Raw genomic sequence first — 21,349 nt, 5'->3', positions numbered from 1 at the left:
AGTCTGCTGAATTGAGGCAATGTCTTATTGTGTTGAAGAAGAGTTTCTTCAGTTTCATATTTTGTGCAAGAGAATACCCCAGCTTCTCCTATCTTAGTGTGTAAAACTCAAGAATACAGCAAACCTGCTGATTGAATTACAGAAAAAGGTACAAACCAGAGACCCAAGTTATGGTGCCATTTATGAGAACATTCACTGTGGCACATCAATTTACAGTCTTCTCTGCACTCTTCTTTTGATCCCAATACAAAAAATCCATCAACTTTAAAACTGATAACACTGGCAGGAAAAAGTGAACGAAAAATCTTATTACAGGTATAGAAACCCGATGCTCATTTCCTTAGCAAGGCACTACACTGAGCCATAATCTTTGAGGCCCTAGTAATTGCATCAGTCATGTAGAAGTTCTCCACAGCAGGTGTGAATGGAGTTGAACTTACTTTTTGGCTGACCTCAGGTCTTAAAGAAGTTGAGAATGTGGCTGGTGTTCTCTCATCCAATTCCAGGAGATTTGGTGCCACTGTCCCAATTCGAGATCGGATTGCCCCTAGACTATCATAGGGTAATCCAATACCTGCGACCTCAGATAATGCTCTGATTATCTTCCAATCATCCCTGGAATCACCCACAGTAGGAACGGCTGGCAGTGTGATCTGAGCACATCCTTCTGTGTTTTCATATATTCCTTCTTTCTCGGTGAAAGCAGATGCCGGCAAAATCACATTGGCACGATATACACCACGATCACCATGGTGACCTTGGTAAACCACAAAGGCGTCATCTGGAAGTTTGTCCAAGCTCACATCATCAGCACCCATCAAATATACAAACTTCGCAGAATCAATGCATTTTTCAGATTCAGGCACAAGTCCAAGATCAAGAGCGGCAGCTTGGGCAGCATTCAGCAGCAACACATTTAGTCCATTCCAATCAGATCTCACAACATTATTGTTCTTCGCAATAGTGTCAACAGCAGCAAAAACAGCATCCTTGTCCTCTCGGTCAAACACACCAGCACCGACGATGATGACTGGGTTCTTAGCATTTTTAAGAGCCGAGGAGAAGGGGTGGCGGCCCTCAGCAATTTCAACTAGTGTTTGAGGGTCTGTTCCGAGATGTTGATGATCGTAGTTGAAATCAGCAGCAGCCCCAATATAACCCACCTTAGCATTATTTGCTCTAACTGTTTTGCGTATTCTGGCATTCACCATAGCAGCTTCCACCCTTGGCTGGAATTCAAGAAGTCAATCACCAATAAAGGATGAGAATAATAGATATGCAGCTAGCTAAAGACAATAAATAAATATATGTGCACCATTGGCACAAAAAGAACCTAGGTACCCGAGTTACCCCCAAAAATTGCAACGTTCAAGTACCATTATCCACACTTCATTAGACTCAATGTCGTTAAAGTTGCACCGGACTAAACAAGATTTCCAGATGAATAAGGTAGGGCATTAGTATATCTAATTTAGATTTGACCCCAGTGAGAAAACTTCTTAAATGCTTTGGTGTTCCACATATTCTTCACACCTCCCCGCTCTTTCCTCATTGAATAACTTCATGTAATAACATACCATCAATGATTTCTCTATTTTCCCCATCCAGACCATCCCCCCCCCCCCCAAAAAAAAAAACCTCGTCTTTTATGGAACTACCAACAGAGGCATATTTAGCCCTATGGTACCGGGTTCATCTGAACCCAGTACTTTTAACGCGAAGCATGATTTACATATAAAAATTCATTAAAATTGTAGCAAATAGTAGATATGAATCCATAACTTTAAAAATATAATGGGTTTAATGCTAAAAGACTTGGAGATTGAACCCATACAGTTTAGATCCTGGATCTGCCTTTGACTATCATTGATTTTTCTTTGAACTCCTCTACAATATTGCATTCTCAGCACTTGATGTTATTTATTTTATTTTAAGGAGAGGAGAGGAGAGGGAGAGGGGGGGGGGGGGGAGTCTCAAAGAGAGAGAGAGAGACTAGTTTTTCCTATCAGTGTAAAAGTGAAAGCTGAAAGTTTTATCAATTGAAAGAATTTATGCTCTTACCATGACAAGACTAATCTAAATTGAAAAAAGGCATTACAATGAGATGTTTCTCTCAACTGGCTACAGATAAAACTTTTCGCTGATAAGGAAACAATTAAACTGGCTAAAGCTAGATCCACCCATCCCTCCCCCAAAAGAACACCCTGGGATGCCTTTACTGTATCTGGACAAGTGTGCCAACAGGGAAAGGGGTAGGAGACATGGATACAGGAAGTGAATGAAAAATCATGGACTTTCTCAATCAACTATAGACACATTTAAAATATCAGACAACTAACCTTGCAAAATTAAACCAACCAAATGCTTACAAACATTTACCTGGGTTCCAACCAAGAGGAAAACATCTGCTTTCTCCAAGCCACTGATGCTGGTATTCATAATGTATCCAGAACGAAGGTCAGCATTTGGTTGCTTGCCATTCCCTTCACAAAAGATGTTGTCTGACCCCATTTTGTTCAAAAGATCTTTCAGTGCCATCATGGATTCAGCATCAGACAGCTTTCCTGCAACACCGACAATTTCCTCTGGCTTAATTTGATGCATGACTTCAGCAACAATAGCTAGGGCATCTCGCCAACTCACTGCCTTAAATCGTCCATCAGCACCACGGATCATGGGGTCATTCAGTCTTTGCCTCTTCAGACCATCATAAAAGAATCGTGTTTTGTCTGATATCCATTCCTCGTTGATGTCCTGTGCCATTATGTGCAGCAACTCACTGTTTTAATTACAATGGAAGACAAAGGAAGAAACACAATAATACAAACAATAATTCAGAATTCTACTATCACTAAGCGGCAGATTTTCCTGTCAGTACAGATACAAAAATTATCAACGTCCAAGACTATGAAAGTGCAGAGGTTCAGAGGAAAAAAGCACATAAAAGAAAAACCACCAGGGGATCCAATTCAGATTAACGATGTATTCACAGTTAATACTGAATCTCATAGATATACTTCCTTTCACTGAAAGAAGCATGCTTCTTGAATGGTTAAGAGCAAAATAAAGGGTGAAACGGCCATACTTGCATGGCTGCATTCCGCTGAATGCAAATGAGAAGGATGGAAAAACAGGAAGCTACAACCTTAGAGAAGCAGAAATCAATTTTAGTCAGTACATCATTCAACCTCTATTGAACTAGTTACACCTCCTTTCAGAATCAGGTGCAGCCTCTTCACCAAGGCTTTTCTTTTTCCAAAATAAAGTCTCTGTCACCTATTAGCTTCTTAGCTAACAATAAGAGATTAGGTCGCAGAAATTATCAATATTTTTTTAGATTGAACACAAATGATCAAATTTAACTAAACAACAAAGAGAAGATGGCAGAGCCTTGGGAAACACTCAGCTTATGCACAAGCACTGTGGGAAACAAAAAAATGATTTAAACCACCCTTACAGCTTGGCTACCCACACAAACTAAAAAGTGGAAAAACTTCCAACCAGAACAAAACGCAGGCATTCAAGACAGCCAGGTGATCGGCATGAATATGACAATCCATGTATTAGCACCACTAAACATTTCAGAGAGGAAAGACATAAGAGCAATAATAAAGTGCAGTACCTCGTTTAATCGCGGTACAACACGCATGACCTCCGGACCTCTACTATCAATTCGAATGTTAGAACCAACGGCATCAGTCACATCAATGCTTTCTGTGCCCTTTAGCTCCCAATTTCTGGCTTTAAAGGCAAAAGGTTTTGAGGTAAGGGCTCCAACTGGACAAATATCAATCACATTCCCTGAAAGTTCACTTGTCATAAGTTTTTCAACATAAGTTCCAATTTCTTCTCCACTACCACGACCCAACATTCCAAGGTCCTCCGTTCCAGCTACTTCTGTAGCAAACCTGACGCACCTGTTACACCAACAGCAAAAAATTAGAGGATACCGTGCAAGAGATATAAAATGCACAAGCAAGTCTTTACTAATCCTCATGTATCTAAAGCTCAAACCAGTAAATATTTGTTGCACTCAATCTCTCACAACTGCCCCAAAGTTTTCTTATAGCTATAGCACCAAAGAGATCAAATTTAGCAGTTATCAATGGGAAGGAATAGCTTAAAAGGGCATAACCACATTGGAGAAATGAAAAAAACCAGTATAAATCATTCTGTTGTAGGACGGTATATATAGCAAAATATGAATGTAATATTCTATGAATTACACAGATTAGGAGAAAAAATGAAAAAGACAGGCTGGCGTTTTCCGCTAGGCTACTGGCACTATGCAAAACTTCCTATAGTTTTTTGAGAAAGACTGACCCTAAGCAGAAGTTCCTGTAACACATCAATGTTCCCTAGAATTACCATATCCATCTTATTAGGCTACCTCCTTCATTTGTTTTTTCTTTTTCCGGTAGGATATTAGACTGACTCTTCTTCAAACCTTTCTTAATAGAAATCATATATATAAGGGAAAACTTGCAAGTTTTTTCATGAGATTTGGGAACCATAAATAAAATACAATATTGACGGTTACTTCTGTTACATCAACTCAAGATATGCGTACGATTCAGGATGCGGGTGAATGTAACTATCCAATATACATCTGTACCTTTTTGCTATTTTAATCTAAATTAAAACCTGCACAAAGTACCTAACTCAAGTCACACCTGCTTGACCAGGGTACATCATGGCACATGAAGGATCCATGTAGCATAGACTTGGCATCTCACAAATTACAATTTTTTTTTTTTTTTGAAAATGAAAAAGTGGACACTTTTCATAGTCCGACCACAATGTCAGTTGAACCCACACTTGCAACAATAGTTATCAAGTTTCGGTCCCATACATCAAAGTTGATTTGAACCTTCACATCACAAAATAAATCGAACCACTCACATTTTACATTTGACAAATAACACAAGGTAAGAATCAAACACAGACCTTGTACACTGGATGCACCGGGTCATCACAGTCTTCACCAATGGGCCCAAATTCTTGTCAACCACAGACCTCTTCATTTCAGTGAAACGCCCGCGGTCTGAGCCAAAGGCCATAGACTGATCTTGGAGATCACATTCTCCTCCCTGATCACAAATTGGACAATCCAGCGGATGATTCATAAGCAAAAACTCCATGACTCCTTCACGAGCCTTTTTGGCAATAGGTGTATCTGTCTTGATCTTCATTCCTGTAAGAGTAATCTCCAGATAAATTTGCAATCCAAGGAACAGATGGAAAAGCAAACAGTAATATGCCAATAATAGCTCAACACTAACTATGAATAGATCAGCCTTCGTGAGAATCATCAAATGCCTAGCGAACAACAACAACAACAGGTCAAGATGTTACTAAGCTAAAGAAAACCATACCTATAGAAAAAATCAAAAAGTACCAGCTTTCTATAATTCTTCACAGGGGAAAATTGAAGAAAATAAAGGGCCATAGAAACTTTGTCTTGACCAAAACTTAATTATTATTTAGTACTGATCCAATGCAGGTAATATTACCACTCAAGAGCATACAGGCTCAAATGAACATATCACTAACCCATAATATACGGGTTTGTTAGCTAAAAAGCTCTATTTTTGTCGCTTCTTCTTCGTGAGATCAAAAGACGGTCTTTTTTAGTTGACCCTTGGTACAACTATATAATTGCACATATGGTTACCTGCACTTCATGAGTTTGATGCATATAAGCAGCCTCTTTTGGAGAAATACAATGAGAAGATTGCATATGTACCTAATTGAGAGCACTTCTTTAATATTTTTTTCTTTCTAAAAAAAGCACTAATCCAATATCACCACTCAAGGAAACACACCCTTAACACCCAAGGATGTGGCCTAGTGGTCAATAAAGTAGGCAAGAAACAAGAGGTCTCAGATTCAGTTCCAAGTGGAGACAAAAAACACAAGGTGATTTCTTCCCATTCTATCCATTACTTGGTACTTGTTGCTGCTGGTGGGAGGCAACAAGTATCTGGTGGAATTAGTTGAGGTGCGCACAAGCTGGCCCGCACACCATGGTTGTCGGGAAAAAAAAACCTCAAATGAACATATGATCACCACTATCAACCCATATTGTCTGCTTTGGTTAAGCGCAAGATATTAAGCAGGAAATCTCTCTATTCATTTATTTCCTTATTTTCTCACATGTCCAAATAGAACCGAATAGATATTGTGAATTGTCATAGCTGACCCAACAAATTAATGTATTATGTAAAAAAGACGTTTTTGAGAGCTTAAACAAGCATTTAAAGCATCAAATTGAGCATATAAATCCAAAGGGATTTAAGTTATATACACTCACATTGTAATGATGTGTTTACACTATCAGTGAACTATAACATGTGATAGCAGATTAGTTATTATTTTTACAATTTTACCAGATTGCCAATTACCCCCTTTATTTGATGCACTTTCTTTTTAATTTGTTTCTCTCATTTATAATCACATCACACAAATATCTATGGCTTGTTTTAGGATCACAAGTTTCAAAAGGCTTACTTTCTTACTTAAGCTGTGTTCAGCCAAACATCATCACATAAAATGGGATAGAGGAAGTATTAAAAAGACATTTTTAGAGCTTCAACAAGCATCAAATGGAGCATAAAAATCCAAATACAAATCGAGATCAATAAACTAATCAGTATTACCTGGAAGTGCAGGCATGGCACAAGAAGCAACAGGCTTAGGAGATTTCTCAACCTCAACAAGACACATCCGGCAATTTCCAGCAATACTTAGCCTGCTATGGTAACAAAACCTAGGGATATCAACTCCAGCAATTTCACAAGCTTGAAGTACAGTCATGCCCTTAGGGATTTTGACCGGGTACCCATCCACAAAGACCTCGATGACGTCATCCGGGTTAGGGAAATGAACTCGTGCCCCACCAACCGGGCTTCGATCTGACGGTACGGGTGCTGGTGCCGTTGCTGCGGCGGCATCGGCGTTGTTTAGTTCCGGTGTGGAGACGATGGTGCGGAGTACGGAATTGGTCGGGTTACGGAAGATTCTAGAAGATCGTAGGGCTCGAGAAGCGAGTAACCCTAATCCCATTGTGAGAGATAGATATCTTCTTCAGTTGTGTTGTGAAATGGAAATGAGGAGAGTATTTGGAGTGTGGAGAGCAGATGTGCTACGTTTGGTTTCAACGGAGCAGGGAAATTTGTGGGAATGGAGTTCGGGTCGGTTTGCAAGCGGATTGGGCTTCTGAGTTTTGGGCTTTAAGTAAACTGGCCCATTAATATATGGGCTTAAGTGTGTACAGTGGAGTGGATTGGTACGACAAAAAATTGCGAAATACGACATTTTTGGGATGGTCTTTAACTTTTGACCCCCGCTTGTCCTATGTGCAGACTTCAAGGTTCAAAGTTATAAGTGTTGCCCATGGGGCAAGCGAGGAGCAACACTTGTTAAACTTGAAGTTCTGCCTATGGGACAAGCGGGGACAAATTTAAGATCATCTACTTAGTATTTTAAGATAGGGGCGGATCCACCTCCCGACCTACGGGTTCACGTGAACCCAGTAAATTTTGTTCAAACACTCTAAATATGTTCGAAAAATTTACTAAATATTTAAATGTGAACCCAGTTACTATTGAAAATTTACTCGAGATCATTACAGGAACCCATAAATATTAAATCTTGGATTCGCCGCTACTTCAATACAATGTGCCTTTTAGGTTTCTCCTTGGGAAAGTGCACAGATAGCCGTTTCTAGGACCCCTATTTAAGACATAACCGAAATTTATAATTTTAGTCATATAACTTGTCTATATTTTCATTAATGTGGTGCTTATGCTTTCTGAGCCGATGGTCTATTGGAAACAATTTCTCTATCCTCACAATAGGGGTAACGTCTGCGTACACACTACTCTCCCCAGACCCCACAATATGGAATAATACTAGGTATGTTGTTCTTGTTAGTCATAAAACTGAAATTTGTAAAAGTTTAGTCATATTTTAGAATTAACTTCGCGTCAGCAGTTACAAATTTTGTCTAAAGTTTAGTCTGCAGTAGATTGTCTAGAATTTGGCTTGATCTGATGGAGCAGCTCCTTTCCCTGGTGTCAAGCATTTTAAAATGTTTCAAATGGATAGACTTCATCATATAAATAGGGGGGACGACAATAAGCTTCAATACCATTTTGGTTAGTTTTCTAAAAATTCATAAAGAGATGGAGTATTATTTAGCTGTGTCGTGTGAACCGAGGAGTATACGAATTATTACCTTCTGGATATATAGACCCTTGTGGTCCGGCCCTTCCCCGGACCCCACGCATAGCAAGATCTTAGTGCACCGGGCTGTCCTTTTTGGATATATAGGTGCATCCACTTCGGAATTGATATCTCAGGCTAATACTAACACAGCATATCTTCAAAAGTTTCTTTAGTACTTGCATTGAACTGAGAAACTGGATTGAAATTACCCAAAAATTTCTTAGCATTTACCCATTGCCAATTAGACCTAAGCTAATCAACCAATTTTAAGGGTGTGTAACATTTTCCCGAAAATATAATATTTTTCAAAAGAAAGTGTCTCACTATTCAACATTCTAAAATTTAGAAACTATTTACAATGGGCTATCAAAGAAAAACATAAGCGAAGGAAGTCATTTTTCGTCCTTTAAATGGAAAGGACTCTTCAAAGAAATTAGTTTTTAGTGTTTGGTTGCTAGCAAAATGACTTATTTTCCAGAAAACATTTGCTGTTTTCCTTCATACCAAACACACCCTACGATCCACAAAAATGTATCCATCACATGCTGTGAATCAGTCCAACTCCTCTGCGCCACGAAATTATCCTTCGAGAACTTGGGAAATCAGTCTAATGTTTTCCCAGATCTTGTAAAATACTGTTCCAAGCTGCTTTTATTCACAAATATGCGAAAAAGAGAGTGATGTAATTTGACATGTTAGAAACTTTAAATATCTCATGGCTGCAGCTTACACTTCAATATTGTCCGCAATGCCAACGACAATTCTTCACCCTGGTGGGAGCATACAATTGCATAGCATTTTTCACCTTGTGTTTTAAGCAATATAACAGGGAAGAATAACATTTCCTTCTCGTCATTTTGCGAGGCTGTGCTTTACAAGCAATCAGAATGCTATTTCAACAAAAATATGTTTTATCAAGAATTTCTATGCTAATCTCGTTTCAAGGCCTTTGTTATGAAGGCTTTTGCCATTACTGTTATAATGTATGACAAAACTGTAACAGCAATACCTAGCAGCAGAATCCAAGTGTCAAATCTAGTGTCCTGTACTGTGTAGACACGAAGCTTTATTGTTTCCCAGTTACTCTCTGTCCAAACAGGGTCAGCTTCTCCCATGATATCGGAGGAATTATGAGGTAAAACCTCCCAAGTGTCAGATTCGTACTTCAATCGAGTTGAGTATGCTGGGATGTACCTGGAATTACATTTGATAGATGAGTTCACAGCAAGAGCAAGAATAGCACTATATAGCCGTCGAACAACAATGGTGTAAATTACATTATGAAGACAGCCCAATCAGCCTAGAAATCCAGTCACAGTACCGACAAAAGTATATACAGGCGGAAAGTGAACAATCCTCATAAGCTTTTTGCTTTTTGAAAAAGAAAATTCTAAAGTTAACCTTTTCCTTGTTTTGTTAGAACAAATAGGCAAGCTGACCAAACCGTCTATGTTTTTTATCAGCTATGGAAGTCAATGTAGTTGTAAAAGCTTATGACAGGAAGAATAGATCGGGTTTTGGCTTGCTTCCTTGCTTAAAGCAACAAAGCAATGGCTTTTGCTAACATATAAGGCGGCATGAGCTTATTTTAAATTAAAATTGTGCAACTACCTGGTTGTGGAAATGACACAGACACCCTTCCCATCTGTCTCTGCTTTGACACACATTTCCCCTTTGCCGCTGCAGCCCTTTGGACAAGTAGAGCTCAAATTCTTTGAAGGGATAGCTGTTTTATCAGCCAGAAAATTCCACACAAACCGAGGAACATCGCCCACATTACCAGGATATGGCTGAGAGGAAGGTTCCCCCAGGACGACTCCCACATAATGGCTTGGGCAACTTGTAGAGGGAGCGATGTAGCGATTTACCAGTTCACACGATAATCCGGGTTCACAACTCAACAAGCAGCCGAGGAGTTCTTCAACCAAGGAGGCATTTATGTTGATGGTATTCAAAGCTGAAGTTTTAATTTCCTTCTTATTACTGGCCAGAATGTACAGACTTCGGGCAACAACAGAAGCAGCGGCCACTATGGCCGAGGAGTTTATATTCACTGCTAACATGGAAAATAATATTTTAAATTAGAAAACATTATGTGATACAACAGTACTATGAATTAATCCGGGCAAAGGCAAGGAATCCAAAGAGTGAAAATAGCAACTCACGTAGATCATCCAAGTGGCTGTGGTAGAATTTATTAGTGAAGGCAGTATCAAAGTCTTCAAGGACTACCCCAGAAGTCTTTGGATTCTGTTTAAGAAGAAACAATAAATAGGCTCCCACATAGCTAGATAAAACAAACTGGTAAAAAGTTTTTATTTTTATTTTTTATAAGGACAAACTGGTAAAAAGTTTCTCATTCAATTAATACATCTTTTTCCTCTTTTCGTTGATAGCAACTGATTTTCAATTCTATCATCATCAACAAACCTGCAATCCTCCATCAAAGACCTTGTTAATGGTCAATAATTTGCATATCTTTGTTGCTCTTACTAAAGTTCATTATCCAAACTTCTGCTCATACTCAAGTAACTCTATTCTAAAGCAATAAAGAAAGCAGACACCATTCAGATATTCGCAGGATGTTTCCAATTCCATTATTCCCTTCAGCCATTTTCCGCCACCATCCTATCCTCCCCCCCCCCCACACACAGTGCCCCACCCTTTCACCGGAGGACAACCACCACCACCATATCAGAGTCTAAAGACAAAAAAGCAAAAATGACCATTGGAGCACAGATCATCGCAATGCATAAAATAAAGTACCAAAAAAACAATAAGACGCAATTCATAAATACAAGATGTTGAGAAAGAGAACTTTATCAGGAAAACCTTAGGCTGCTATTTCTAAACAAGCTATACTCACGCTTAATTTAGCATAAAAGCCTATTGTGTGAGCAGAAGGGGGAGGCTAAAAAAGTGTCCAAGATCATAAGCTGCTAACACTTTGAAGAAGCCGTATATATGTACTACAATATAATCCAGGGTATGAACGAACTTCGCACAAAGTACTAGTGGCAACCAAACAGACAATGCAGGACTCCTTTTCTTTTTTGAATAGTTACCTGTAAGAGGTGCAGAAACTAATTTGTATACTCTTTCTATCTCTCCTACCTTCATATTATTCACCATATGTAGTTTCCTTTTAAAAGGAGAAAGTGCATAGGGTAGATCAAAATAAAGATCACAGAAGGCACAAAGAAAATATAAAAATACATTTATAAACAAAAATACTGGGGCATTTTCACCAACCTTCTTCAGAAATGACATCAGAGAGGATGGGGGTAACCCTGGGTTTGATTTACTTGCCCTTGAGATCTTAATGCTTTGAGTCCTAAGCGAACCTAAAGCATCCTGGATGGCACTTAAAGTTCCATTTGTGGCAGTCTCCTGCAAAAGTGAATCATGTTCAGTGTGTGAATTATTCGTCATCCTAATTGAAGAACCAACTGTGATCTGGGATTTCATGGATGAAAATTAAGGGGGAAATTTTACCATAAATGTTTTCTCATCAAGGGAGAATATTCTTCCTTTTCTCAATTAAGCATTTGTGTAAGACATGGAGGTATCGGTTGCTTGTGAGTTGTGCCTACTTCTAAAGAAACCAGCTCTATGAACCAGCCAGTCAATCAACCAGTTCATCAACACTATGTCCATATATCATAACTTCTATGGCTTAAACAAGCAAGAGAATAGTAAAGAAAAAACATCCCATATATCAAGAAGCCATACATAACAAGGAATCAAAGGCTATGCACACTGCGTGAAAAGCGAAATACTAGATTTGAAAAGAAAAGAAAAAAGTGAAAACGGTAGATGGACAATATGCCAATTTAATGAGCAATCAAACACAATAGAGTAGAAACTAACATGTGCAACAGCAAAGGGGAATGTACATATTTGATGCAATTTAAAAACAAATTAGCAAGCAGGAAAAAGCTTACACTTGTACTATGAGCAAAGAATGTTTTATCATCCTGAGCGAAACCCTTTCCAACTGATCCGATTTCAAGAACCTATACAAACAAATTCCAATATAACAGTCGCATCAATGCACATACTTCATTTAATAGTGGCCTCTCAATACATTAATATAGTAACATAACTTGTAAATTGAACATATTTCATAAGGACCTAAAAGGACCCACCAGACATTAATTAACTAATAAGTGTTAAATTTCATTTTTACTCAATAACAGTGGAGAAAGTATTTCTAGAACATGTTGGAATGGTTAGACAATCAACAACTGGTTGGGATAACAATCAGCAGAAACTGGAGATTATTAGAAGACAAGGGTTTGAATAGATGAGGTTTTACTTGTTCATTACTTTCTTTTCTCATAGTTGAGAAATCCCTGAGGACCAGTGGCGCATGGCTCGAAATTCGGTGGATAATGGGCCCCTCTACCTTGTTCGAAATTTGTTCTATACTTTAGATCATAGGCATATTAGGTATTCAGATCCTCAGGTTAAACGAGTAGTTCTCTGGGATATTTCTAACATCTATAACTCTCATGCCAATAATGATATCATTTGTCAAGTTTACACCTGATGTAAGCAGCTTTGACCATTGATGCACTCTCGCAAAAGTCATGCAACAGAAAAGATATACCGTTTCAATTAGTGCCAAGTCAAGTCCACTAACAGCATCAGAATGTTGATCAAGCTCAAGGAGAAATCTCCTACTACCAAGGTAGCCCCAGGCCTCCCCAGTGAAAACAGCAAATACAAGCTGCAAAAGGAAAATGTCAGATTATGCATTATAGTGGTTAATAAACAGCATTCGATGCATATGACTTAGCAGACAAAGCTACTGAAAGAGTTTCTTCATAACAACTGTTCAGGAAACAAAAACTAAAACAAGAAATGCTAAAATAATTTGCACAAAAGCCTGTACATTGTTGTAGCTGGAGATAGTCTCACAGGACTTGCACCACATAGAGTGTTCGCCAAGACAAGGATGTAATGCACAAAAACCAGAACTAACGAGGAAAATCAAAACACTTATGGAAATGAGTACAATAGGCATGTTTATTAAATAACAGTATGTCCACCTGTTTATCAAGGTCCTTCAAGCCATCAACACGTGAAAGAGCATCCACCACAGTCAGCAATGAGATCAACCCCTAGAGAGAAGTTTGTACACATAATCCATGGTATTAAGAAGAAAATAAGAAGTGCAAAAAAATCTAGCTTTGAGAGTGCAAGCAAATTGAAGCATAATTAAAAAATCCATTACAACAGTGATGCAAATAACAACTGAGAAGAAGTAACTCACAGATATAGGTGAATCTGCACCAATACTTTTGTCACGAAAAAAGGAAGCCGCATCCATAGAAGCCACAACCAATATCACAGGCTTTGCCTTCTCTGACGATGAGATGGCCATTGGTGGGAGCGCTGACCAGACACTGTTGTTACAGATTACGCATACTAGAGGTAAGGTATTGAGGATAATTCTATAGGCAAGAGTTTCAGACCCTACAGACAAGATAATGTCGGATCCTACGCATCAACTACTTGAAAAAGGCAAGGCAAAGACAATAACATTTTAGCATTCAGTTGCCTGTGAAACAAGAGTAAAGGATTCCATGTGTGCACCACTATCAATTACAGGAGGGTCAGACAACAAGATATAGAAAGACACCATGGAAAGAGAAGGATCTATTGAGAAACCTTCATTTTAATTTAAATCCTACTGAATCTATATAGGACCAGAAGATGCAAAACCAGCACCCCACCCCCACCCCCCCAAGAAAAAGAACAAAGAAGAAGAACCAAACCAAAAATTACAAATCCAGTATATAAGATTCCATTACGAAATAAAGAAATACTAGCAGGATATCCTGAATCATATTTTTCTACCATGAGCTGGATAAGGAGTGGTTTCCTCTTATTTAATTTTAGTGAGTTATAACCGAACAACTCAAGAACACCAAATATAAAATGCCATATAACAACATCAATCATCAGTTAATAAACCAAAAGGAGAGATGGTAAGTGCAAACAACAAAATACGTGAATTACATCTGCTTTAAGATACCTTATATGGTAGTCAATGTTAAGGTCTAAACCATAATTGTGATCTTAATATTATCTTTCACTAAAAATGCCTCATATTGAATCTGCTTCTAGTTGGAAAACTAATAAGGAAATGGATAGTAGTTCAATCTGTTCAAGAGTAAACTGAGAATCTTAAGAGCTAAATAAATTGGAAAGAATCTTACCTGTACCCACCCAATGGAAGGCAAGTTTGTTCTCTAAGACAAGATTCTGAATCGCGAGTCCCGGACTTTGTTGTCTGATAAAAAGGAAACAATATGGGCAAGTTTCATAAGTAAAATATCAGACTATCAAGGAACTTTTAGGACTATATTTTTCCAAATCTTTATTAACATGAATAATCTTTAACCTGCATCACAAGATTAAAGTCGGCCACATCGACAGTGTATGATTTCTTTCGCTTCTCATTTCTCAAAGCAATCTGCACCATATAACAAGCAGAAGCTACGTTAATAGAAAATTTTGTGGACATTTTCATTTCGAAACATTTGTTTTCTTGACACAGCCAGAACATGATGCCAAGTATCTTAGATACCCTCGTCCCTCCCATTTTCATCATTAAATAATTACTTTGAAGGCAGTAATGTCTATTGTATGTTGGCATATAAACACCTTTAAAAAACAACAGTAGTAAAAACTTAGTATGGCAAGATTTCTTGAAGAAGTTAGTAAGCATCCATTAAAGAGCTCATAATGTAATTAATAACTACCATAGTAACTAAAGAAAAAGTTCTTTATGGACAAATTAAATGTGGAGCAGAGATATACAAAGATAAAAAAACATAACAAACCTCTTGCAAGGCCGATGTGCTACTGTTTGAAAGCAAAAATACAGGAAAGTTGTAAGCCTTCCACATCAATCCAGATCCCTGCAAGTTAAGGACGACAACATTTACTTTATCTTACAGGTTCGGTAATGCAAAGTTGAATAAAGGGATGAGTCATTTACAAGCGATTGTAAGAGCATTTATCTATTTACTTGTTTATTTTATTTGTTTATTTTGATGACGTTGATAATTTTCTCTTGGACATAAGACACATACAAAAGATATACGATCTTATACAAAAACATAGTTCTTTACAAAGAGCATACAACTGAGTGGAATATCGTATTGCTCTAGGTAAAAGGACATTGATGACAATTTTTTTAATTATTACAGATTTCATCCTTAGTTAACCATAAATCTTAGACCATACCACGTACAATGTACTGTTAAAAGGATACCCAGAATATGGAGTTGGGGAGAGGAAATCTGGGGAGCAAAGCAAGAAGGAGCATTCCTATCATTGCTTTAGAGGTTTCTTTCCTTTAATCATGAAGCAATAGCAAGAAAGAGAAGAAAGAAAAAAAAAACTTTGGCTTGCTGTCTCAGGCTAAAAGTAGTAGACAAATCCTTTGCCTTCATTCCACAGATCAAAACTAAAAGTTCCAAAAAAGGAACAACATACTTCTTGGGGTAACAGCGACAAGGTTCACCATGGGGAGCTTATAAATTTCATTTAGCTTAACATATCATGGTGTGCTTCAAAAGAGCAAGCCCTAGAGTGAAATAAACTATCAAGAGATAAGGAACTCTAATGGTGTATTTGGATGGAAGCACCACGAATAAAAGGGAAGCACAGGAACAACTGGTGCTATATTTGCATTTAAAATGAATTATTGTTCCATGTTTTTTTTAATAATCACTCAAACAAAGAGAAGTACAGTCATAATATTTCTTTTTCGTTTGAGAGATTACAATCATAATAGTTCTCAGCAACATACAATTGGGTTCCACTCAAAACTGCCACTTCGATATGGAGCGAATTCAGCTTGTGGAAACTTTTTGTCAGGGGAAAATCCTGTAAAAGGAAAAGGGCCATATTAGTTATCATAATCCATTGAAAGACTAATAAGAGAAAAAATGACATAAATACTTACCTTTTAAGCCATTCTGAAGCTGAGAACCTGATTCAACTAATACACCGACGACATGCCTTGAAAATTCTGCATCATTTGACAACCTGAAACACAACACACTACTTGAATTCAATCAAAGATAGATGATGTGCCCATTGTGGTAAGGCAGAAGTCCAACAAAGGAAAAAACTTGCATACTTAGCAAATGTATGAAAATGGCATATAACAAAACATTTTGCATGTCATTTTCTTATTCTAACAAAGGATCCTTGTTCTAACTGTTATCATCTCAAAAAAAAAAGGATCCATATTCTGTGTTAAAATCTGGTGCATAGACATCTTCAAAAGGCCAATTCGATTGTACACAAAAGCATGTATGTCACACATGAGAAGTTCAGCATATACACCTCGCTCATATGCGGGAGACATACCAAGATGCTATAAATGACAATGTTCAGGCTTTTCCTAAAGCAAATCATGAAGCTTTTGCTCTCTGTCAAGTGAATATACACTAGAGAGTCCACAATTAAGTAATTAACTATAGCATCTGATATTTGACACGCATAAATATCTTAGAGAATGCAAAAGACTTTACTAGCCACAACCATGGCCTAAAGTATGCAATTAAATGGACCACTTTAAATAAAAACGAAGAAGCAGCCTGCATCTGACAACGTTCTACAGATGCCTTAAAAACTACCTTGGCAAAACACAACTCATCGCTTTAGGTGACAACAAAGTAGTTGTTTACTCTTCAATTTTGTTGCCACTTTCTTACCAATTTGTCCCTCTATGGTCTACTCCCTAATCACTAACATAATCAACATATCAAATAAAAGAATGTTATTTGTTATAAATTGCCAATTGGATATGACTATTCAGTGAACTTCACGCTTCCATTTAGCAAATTACAAAAATCCTTTAGCAAGGGACGGCAAAAATCTTGTAAAGTCATTTTTCTTTTTTGGTGCATAGACTTTCTCCACGATAAGGTCTGTCATCATAAAGTAGTTTTGCCTTCAGCATCAAGATATATGTTTTAAGGGGTAGGGAGGCTTATATCAACTTATGGGGTATAATTTTCCAGATTTTCATTAGCACATTAGTTTGCTTAACAGCATTGGTTCTATTCCTAGTTTCCTATATCTAAAGCCTCCTGGAATGATGAGTGTAAATGATCCATAACCCAAACCACAATGAACATTGATTTTCAGAACCTTGACATAAGAGATCACACTTCTTTGAAGTGCATGGCTTCACCCCTGAAGGGATATCGCTTCACATCACCTCATCATTTAAATGACGAAGTGATGACTTTTAATAACACTGCTACCTACAAGGTCCGATTCACAAGTTTCCTTTTTGAGCTCGAAAAACAATGATTCAGAATATAGATTATCTTTAAGTTTTAATTTATGATGTAAAATCCATGCTAGCCTATTTGCCCATCCTCATTAGTTTCCAGCTTTTGACACTGAACAAAGATAATATAAATTAAAGAATTTCAATGTGCATAAATATTAAAAGAAGCAAGTGTAGGATCACACAAGATGCATATCTAAAGATGGCAAAGTGCTTCTTTATCTTATGGCGTGGGAGTTCCAAAATTCTTTCTGACTCATCCGAGCTAAACACAAGCAGGGGTTTCAACCAGTTAGCTATTTAAGTTAAGTCTCCAAACGATAGTACATCTTTTCTGATTCAAGCTCCATCTATAGATGTGTTCTTTTCTGAACTGGAAGATTTTTCGAATTATTCTTTTCTTTTTCTTTGTTTGATAGGTCAACATTTGCTAACATCTAGACACTCAATTGATAAATCTGTACCAAAAGAAAATAGAGTATAAGGTGCACATTAAGAAGAACTAAAGAGTGGAACAGTTTGAAGTACCGCAACCTCATTAACCACTCAAAGAGGCTCTACTGTTTGGCGAATGTGGGAAGGAGCGGTACGACAGGGAAAGTTGTCCAACAATTACATGACTCAAAATTTTTAAATAAAATATTAAAACAGAAAGCGTTTTACATTCAAAGGAACGCAGAAGATACACAATCTTTGGTCCAAAAAAACTACAAAGAGAGAGATCTACATGCCTTCCAAAGAGTTCCTCAAATTGATCTATAGACACCACTAATGCAGATGGCTCAGCCAACTTATTTGCTGTCTTGAACCTAGCAACTGGAGCAACTATGTTGGCACGCCCAGGGTCTAGCCATGCATAAGAAGAGTTAGACAAGTAAATTAAAAGCAGATCAGCCATCTTGTAGACCAAGAAAAATGCAACTAAACGCATACTTCGTACTTGAACAACCGATCTCCCCTGAAAGGTTTAGCAGCCGTACACACGGATACCCGTCAATGGCCATGTACATTGACTTCTCAAGATCAGGAACTGACTGGAAAGAGTTCACTTGGTCTGATGCTGTTCAAATTAATAAAATGCAAAAATATATTATACAAAAGTATCACTAAGAAGCTAAAGAACGAAATGAAGACATGCATTTAAAGTGAAGAACACGGGACAGGAAAATGCTTTCTGAAGTGAAGGGTAAAATGACATAAAGTGCAGCTTGCTTGTTTCTTCCTTAATTAGCAAATGCAAACTCAAATATCCAACCAAAGCCGTGCTCCTTAGAATGATTAAAACTCCCAATATAATAATTTTTTCCGCATTGTTATGGATTTTCCTCTGGAAATAAAAACACTAAGATTCTTAAAACTCTTTTTCATAATCTAGCTGCATTAACTTCCTTTATTGTTAACTTAGTTACGCTCCAGTTTAACATAGGCTTCCAATTACCTGATCTACGCAGTTCCAGAAAATCTCAAGTACATGAAATATCTCATGTTCTATGTCAAGAGAGAAATAAGAAAACAAAACAATTACTAGGTTATTTCTTCCCACCTGCCTAAGCCTTGGTGGGCAGAGTTATCTGGTACTTGTGCCGGTAACAAACTAACAAGTACTCGATGAAATAGTCGAGGTGTGGGTAAATTTGCTCGGATACCAACAACAACAACTAAGCCTCAATCCCAATCAATGTTGTCAAAGGCGAAAAGCGTTAAAAAGTGGTTAAGTCTATCGGGGCTTTAAGCGCAATTAAAGTGTGGGCTTTAGTCAAAAAAGGCACAACGAAGAAAAAAAATAAAAACATATATGTAATGCAAGAAAGCAGTGACAATTTCATTCATAATGATTTCCTCAAGAATTAATATATCTTTTCGCCAATCATATTTATTGTATTGTACCGCTTTATTCAATATATAACTTATAGGCAATGAGGCGGACACCTTAGTGCCTTGCCCACACTGAAGTGCAACCTAAGTGAGGCGAAGTGCATACCCTGAGCTTTTTTGAGCTTTAGGGATTAAGCGCGCCTCGAATGAGCCTTTGACAACACTGATTCCAATTCCCAAACAAGTTGGGGTTGAATATATGAATTCTCAGTGACCATGTTTCTCCATTTAAACTCAAGTTGAAGCTGTTAGAGAGAGCATATTTTTATTTACTTAATTATGTATTCAACACGCCTTCCTCACATGCAGTTCTAATTCTCTTTGGCCAGGCATGAGGAAATTATTTTTGACTGGCCTGGACACCACCATCATAAAAGCAAATCATTGTCCAAAAGCCATGCTCTTTGAATCCAATCTTTCAACATCTAAGCTCATAAAAAGCTACCTTTCCACTATAGTTAAAATCCACATCTGCACTTCATTTGACATATAATCAATTTCCTTTTCTTTCTTAGCAATTTGATAACTCCATTAATAACAAAATTGATTAATATCTACATCAAATAGTAAATATAACACCTCATTGTTGTCAAATAACACCTTAATTTCGGCATTGACTGAAAATTTGATTATTGACCGAAAAACTAAGCTTGCAAAAAAAGAAAAAAAAAAAAGTGACCTGAGAAAGAGAGGCAATCTAAGCTAAGTTAAAATCTATATCTGCACTTCATTTAACATAAAAAAAAAATCAGCTTAGTGATTTGTTAATTTGATTAATAACAAAAGTTGATTAACATATCTATCAAAACAGTAACATTAACACCTCATTGTTAACTCAAGCTGCCGCGAAAAATAAAGAGAAAAAAAATGAGTGACCTGAGATAGAGAGGCAAAACTGAGCAATGAAGCAGAGAAGAAAAACTAAGAGCTTTGTATCGTCCATGACGGAAGTGAAGTTGTTGTTATAGTGAAGCTTCTAGAACACTAAACCCTAGACCATATGGACACGGTTTTTGTCCGGTTCAGAACTTGTGGGTTCTCTCCCTTCGATTCACTGGTTATAATTTAGATGTTGACTAATCGGAGAGTTGAAATGTTCCGGTGATCGGAGATCGTCGCCGGGGACCAGGAGCAGGAGTTTTACTGCTAGTGAATTTTGAAAATTTCATATATGGACGATAAGGGAAAATAGTACAAAAAGGGTTTGGGAAAATGACAAAATGTGTCCCTTAAGTTTTAGGTATGTTTAAAATGGTCTCTTGAAGTTTCTCCTGAGAAATATTGGTCCTTTAAGTAACAAACTCTAACGCTAACAAGAACAAAGAGAAAATCTTAACTAGAAATCAACAATTAACTCCTTAACATCCAAGAAATTGCAACATCATAAACTGCACCAGACATCAACAATAGCAAAAGTAAAAAAAAATATACCTCTTGTTTGGATGGTTGTTACCTGTTATATTGTATCGTATTGTTACTTTAAATACGATGCTTGTTTTGATTATTACTTAAATTTTATTGTATCGTATCATTAAATCTGTCGTTACGTAACGACGAAATTTGTCACTTTATATAACAACCGATTTGATGTGGTCACGTCGTTACCTTATTTTTTTTCTCAATCTCACCTTTTATTGTTATTAAATAATTTTATTTTATTATTTGCCCTATTTTTGATATAGTAATCTTACCCCGTATCATAATATTTTTATAATATTGCAAATTTATTCTTCATATTGCTGGTGCGTGATATCATGAAACGATGGAAAACGACACAATCTATCCAAACATTGTATTCATCAAACGATACGGTACAATACAATACAGTATGATACGATATATTATAAAACTATATGTAACAACCATCCAAATAAGCTGCTAATATGAATTCACGTTAAATATTTTTTTTGAGCAAAAATT

At 37.2% G+C, this 21,349-nt stretch overlaps 2 protein-coding genes across 3 annotated transcripts; both read right to left on the bottom strand.

The window, feature by feature from the left end:
• Positions 1-114: 114 nt before the first annotated feature.
• LOC104211220 (NADH dehydrogenase [ubiquinone] iron-sulfur protein 1, mitochondrial) lies at positions 115-7,147 on the bottom strand. Its single transcript, XM_009760240.2, has 5 exons — positions 6,660-7,147; positions 4,948-5,194; positions 3,623-3,917; positions 2,380-2,754; positions 115-1,229 (listed from the first exon to the last, which is right to left on the bottom strand). Exons 1-5 carry the CDS (start codon positions 7,063-7,065, stop codon positions 333-335), a joined length of 2,220 nt encoding a protein of 739 aa, XP_009758542.1. The 5' UTR covers positions 7,066-7,147; the 3' UTR covers positions 115-332.
• Positions 7,148-8,912: 1,765 nt separating this feature from the next.
• Positions 8,913-20,577, bottom strand: LOC104211219 (nicastrin). 2 transcript variants are annotated; one of them, XM_009760237.2, is made up of 16 exons: positions 20,306-20,577; positions 18,495-18,614; positions 18,286-18,400; positions 16,214-16,296; positions 16,058-16,134; positions 15,084-15,161; positions 14,642-14,713; positions 14,457-14,530; positions 13,508-13,640; positions 13,284-13,355; positions 12,842-12,961; positions 12,174-12,245; positions 11,482-11,619; positions 10,395-10,479; positions 9,841-10,285; positions 8,913-9,423 (listed from the first exon to the last, which is right to left on the bottom strand). In XM_009760237.2, exons 1-16 carry the CDS (start codon positions 20,370-20,372, stop codon positions 9,159-9,161), a joined length of 2,016 nt encoding a protein of 671 aa, XP_009758539.1. In that variant the 5' UTR covers positions 20,373-20,577; the 3' UTR covers positions 8,913-9,158. The 2 variants fall into 2 exon arrangements, with proteins under 2 accessions (XP_009758539.1, XP_009758540.1); XM_009760238.2 differs by having other exon boundaries at positions 9,841-10,282.
• Positions 20,578-21,349: the final 772 nt, after the last annotated feature.

The sequence above is a fragment of the Nicotiana sylvestris genome, chromosome 5 (assembly GCF_000393655.2).
Source record: "Nicotiana sylvestris chromosome 5, ASM39365v2, whole genome shotgun sequence".
In the NCBI taxonomy this organism is placed as follows: Eukaryota; Viridiplantae; Streptophyta; class Magnoliopsida; order Solanales; family Solanaceae; genus Nicotiana; species Nicotiana sylvestris.
This window is presented reverse-complemented; position numbering and strand designations above follow the sequence as displayed.

Coding starts and splice junctions, on each gene's coding strand:
- LOC104211220 (XM_009760240.2), bottom strand. CDS start 7,065: ATGGGATTAGGGTTACTCGCTTCTCGAGCCCTACGATCTTCTAGAATC. Junction 5,195..6,659: donor TGCCATGCCTGCACTTCCAG/GTAATACTGATT, acceptor TTACTCTTACAG/GAATGAAGATCAAGACAGAT. Junction 1,230..2,379: donor TCCTCTTGGTTGGAACCCAG/GTAAATGTTTGT, acceptor CTTGAATTCCAG/CCAAGGGTGGAAGCTGCTAT.
- LOC104211219 (XM_009760237.2), bottom strand. CDS start 20,372: ATGGACGATACAAAGCTCTTAGTTTTTCTTCTCTGCTTCATTGCTCAG. Junction 18,615..20,305: donor GTTTTGCCTCTCTATCTCAG/GTCACTCATTTT, acceptor TAATTTGAACAG/CATCAGACCAAGTGAACTCT. Junction 16,135..16,213: donor GCTTCAGAATGGCTTAAAAG/GTAAGTATTTAT, acceptor TTCCTTTTACAG/GATTTTCCCCTGACAAAAAG.